Below are 4,327 nucleotides of genomic sequence, written 5' to 3' on the forward strand. Positions count from 1 at the left end.
GCCCCACAGCACCTTCGTTTCCACGCGCTGCACCCCGAAAGCCCAATAGTCACACACTGCTCCGGCCATGGCACAAATTTACCCGACCGCGGGGGGCCAGGAGGATGTTTTAAATTGGGTTTTAACCGTAAGGCAGAGGCCCGAGTTCACGGGGGACTCAGGCTGATGGGGGGGTTGAGCACCGCGGCAGCAGCCGCCTTCCCTCCTCCCGCCCCTCAAAGCCCGCCCCGGCCCCCCACTCCGCCGTCCTCACCAGCTTGGTGGCGCGGTAGGGCCCCGGGGCGGCCGGCCGGCACTCCATGAAATGGCGCGGCGCAGCGCGGCACGGCCCGCCCTTCCTCGCGCGGTTTGAATCCGGGGCGCGAGCCGCCTGCCGAAGCGGATTGGGCAAGCCGGACGGGCATGCGCCACCTGCCGTGACGCAGCGCCGGCCTAAGGGGAAGGACTGTGGAGTGGGAAGGCGGTGGGCGCCTGGAGAGGGAGAGTTGTGTGGTAGGAGCAATGTCATTTGCCCTCCGAGTTGGAAGATAGCTGTCTCCCGAGCAGCCGCAGAGCTATCGCGGAGTTCGCCAGGCCTTTGTGGGAGGGTGTTTTAATTGTTTAATCCCTAGGATATCGACTGAGCTGCGCTGTTAGGGGGCCAACGAGGGCAGCAGTGGCACATTCTGGGCAGGAGATGCGCAGGCGATAGCTGAACCTCTCAGTTAAGGGCCAAGTCTCAAGCTCTGTTCCTTGCTCACAGGAATAGAGTAGGTAAGTGTGGTAGAAACCACGTACAGCAGCCACAAGTCAGTCCTAAATAAAGGCTTAAAAGCTTGTGTCTTCTCAGAGACTCACCTTGGTTATTTGTTAAAGTGAAAGAAGAAAACCCCACACACTTGCATTACATGACTTAAGTTTCCAGGGGCAGGTGTGACACACTTCTTAGGTCCTGTAAGACTATCCTATAGCTTGCACACAACTGCCTGAACACATACACTAACTGCTTTCAGAAGGAGGCACGTTCTTTCTACTATCCCGTCTCATCCTGGGGGTTTCCTGCAGATACAGGAATACTAGAGACCCCCCCAAAACCAAACCAAAACACAACAGACCAAACCAAAACACCAAAAACGCAACAACCAGAACCCAGCTCCACCAACCTAACATTGCAATAGCATAGCTTCCACAGTTTTGTTGTTGTTGTTTTTAAAAGTGTTCTCTTAGAGGCTGTAGACCACATATACTCATAACCTGGGAGCTATAAATACCCCAGGAGTGTTTTATCTCATCTTGATAATAGCCTCATCGCTTAAACTTCTTTTATAGCCAATAAAGACACACAAATACCTCAGACACTTTTATAAGAAGGGATAAAAACATTACTGCTGTGAGAAAACATATCAGCATAACAAGTGTATTTAAGCAATAAGACCCAAAGCTGCAGCTTAGGAAAAAGAGCAGAAATAGAAAAGCCAAAGCACCAAAACATGCAGCAACCCAGATAATGCCTCCTAGCAGACTCAGGACTAAAGCAGCACTGAGGAAACCCATTTCTCAGCTACAAATCCTGCTAAGGGAGGGGTGGCTGTTCTGCTTTTGTGTGCTTGAGAAATCAGTTGCAGGAGCCTGTCAAAGCTGGCTCCTAGTAACAGCCATCAGATAGGTGAGCTGTGGCACCTGAGCCAGCAGTTTTTGGCTTATGAGTTGGTATAGCAAGCAACTCAAAATTCAGTGAAGCTGTGTTATTTCACTTATATTTTGTATCTGATTAGAAGAAGAAAGATGTAGATTCTCTCACTAGATTATAAAACTTTAGAAATACTCTTAATCACTTATATATTTAAACAACTCACCTCCTGTTTTACTTTCTAACAGAACTTCCTGATGAGTGGTTGCCAAGACAGAAAGTGGTATTGATTTTTCCAAGCACCCGGGCTCTAAGCCTGCTCAATAGTATAGATCAATTTACTGATTAACTTAGGGAAATCCCTGTGAGTAAAACCTGCAAAAGGTGACGACTGTGACTGTTTCACTACAGATTGCTTCCCGTACTCCCTCTCTCAGGTAATTTAAAAAAATATAACACTTGATATATTTGCTTTCAACCTACTGCCTATAGATGATCTAATACATTTTGTAAAACTTTGTCTCTTAGATCAAATAAAGAGGTTTTAGGGACATGTCTGCCAAATACAGTAAAAGTGATAATCAGAATAGCCTGGGAAACATGACAGACCATCTTCTTCATACTGGCATATGCAGTGTTATACTATTGTAGCCTAGAGTAGAATAGAATTCTTTCTGCTTTTACAATTCAGTTTCAAGTCTACTTTTGCTTGTAGGGTTCCCTATTTAAAGAAAAATGACTACACAGAGTCAGGCATTCTGTATTTTTGTCACTACACAGTCGTGTATGGATGCAATCAACTGGAAATATAAGCAGTCTTTTAAAATGATTGGAGAGCACCTTCAGGTCACTAAAAATATTCTTTGAGCCAGTTTTATGGCTTTACAATGAGATTTCCTTATCTTTCAGTGTTTTGCTTTCCTTTATTCTCATTAGAGAATACCACATGCCCAGTGCATACCTATTCAAGTACCAACCAGCTCAGCTATAGGGGGGAATCTGTGGAACGCTCCACTTACAAAGTTCTGCAAAATACACAGAGGAAAGTAATGGGGAAATTAAAGTGTTATCTTCTGCTTCCCCTTCATAATTGCTTGATGTTGGTGTCTGCTACCAGTAACAGTAGAAAGTAAAATAAATAGAGGTTAATAGAGGTCATTTAAAATATCAAGGTTATGGCTGTCCCTCTGGATTTCTTCTCACTGTGTGTTACTAAACAGAAGAGGTGTGTGCTGTTTATCCTGTAGGTCTTTGTTTTACTGGTTTTAGACATAGGAATAAAGCTAATTGGAAGTACTTAATATTGATCTCCTGATGCAGCTGAATTAACATTCTTGCTCTCAAGTTCAAATAGAAAGTGATTTTAAAACAGAAGGGAATAGATTGTGGAGACTGCTAGTGATAGCATAAGCTTTCTGGCCCCTGTGTTTATGCCTTTCTCTTTACCACCACTCGGTGTTGGTTTTGATCTCTGATAAGGTTGGACTCATTCAATTGCAGTAGGAGCCATGACAGTGCTGCTGCTGGTACTCACTGGGAGCAGTGGTGATGAATTGAAGCTTTAGGATTTGCTGGTGTAAGCACAGACAGTAGGAAAGTGAAGAGGGGGCTGAGCACAGTGTTTGTGAAGTGCTGGGGAGATCTCAGAAACGTACTTTGCTAATGTGCTGCTGCTATTCTTTCATGCATGTCTGTTTAAGTTTTGAGAAACAGTGGGAGTGGGGAGGGACTTTTTAGTAGGCAAGTAGTGATAGAACGAGGGGGAATAGTTTTAAACTGGAAGAGGGGAGATTTGGACTAGATATTAGGAAGAAATTCTTTACTGTGAGGTTGGTGAGACACTGGCACAGGTTGCCCAGGGAAGTTGTGGATGCCCCCTCCCCAGAAGTGTTCAAGGTCAGATTGGATGGGGCTGTGGGCAACCTGGTCTGGTGGGAGGTGTCCCTGCCCATGGCAGGGGGGTTGGACTGGATGATCTTCCAACCCAAACCATTCTATGATTCTATGAATTTGCCTGATATTTAGTGAAATGAAACAAGAAGCATAAAAATGCATAACAGCTGAAAGATATGCGAGTCCTTAATGCGAAGTTCTCATAGTGTCATTGAGATAACAAGATAAGAACTCAGCCATTTACATTTCCAGATGACACATTTAAGCAATATTTTTTCCCCCAAGAACATTACATATCATTCTTTGAGGATATTAAACAGTGAGGCCTGAATTTATTTATTTTGTTAATATGAGATACAGACTTCTTGAAAGCAACATTTTGCAGACAAAGATTCTAATCTAGGCAGGATGTACCTGGAGGAAAAGTCCACATTGAAGACAAACTGCATCAATTACCATATTTTCATTACAATATTTTTTTTTCTTAGAAAAGCAATTCTGTGGAATTTACTAGCTTTCAGATAACAACATTCCACCTGATTTGCTGCTTTCTGGAGAAGGAATGACTGTACTCTTATAGCGACAGTGCAGACACTTTTCAGGAGGATTAGTGTGGGCAGAAGAATAGAGAGTGCCTGTGAAGGTTCTATTGAAAATGTGCATGTGAGAATTTGAGAGAAAAGAAGAATCGCATTTTGGAACCATATCTTTTTCTACTAAAATGCCCTGAGTAGAGTCAGTAACTTGTACAAAACATCACTTAGAGGGGAGGTTTTATGCAGTACCAGAAAAAAAAGGAACCAAAAATAGTGGGATAATTCCTGC

General features: G+C 43.9%; 1 protein-coding gene across 1 annotated transcript in view; it reads right to left on the reverse strand.

Moving 5' to 3' along the window:
- The window catches only part of DEPDC1 (DEP domain containing 1), a 10,479-nt gene extending 10,178 nt beyond the window's left edge, over nucleotides 1–301 (reverse strand). Inside the window, exon 1 of the mRNA XM_010179764.1 lies at nucleotides 254–301. Coding sequence (XP_010178066.1) covers nucleotides 254–301 — 48 coding nt within the window. The remainder of the gene's footprint in view (nucleotides 1–253) is intronic.
- Between the last annotated feature and the right edge of the window lie 4,026 nt (nucleotides 302–4,327).

This window comes from Mesitornis unicolor, unplaced genomic scaffold (genome assembly GCF_000695765.1).
Source record: "Mesitornis unicolor isolate BGI_N332 unplaced genomic scaffold, ASM69576v1 scaffold44452, whole genome shotgun sequence".
In the NCBI taxonomy this organism is placed as follows: Eukaryota; Metazoa; Chordata; class Aves; order Mesitornithiformes; family Mesitornithidae; genus Mesitornis; species Mesitornis unicolor.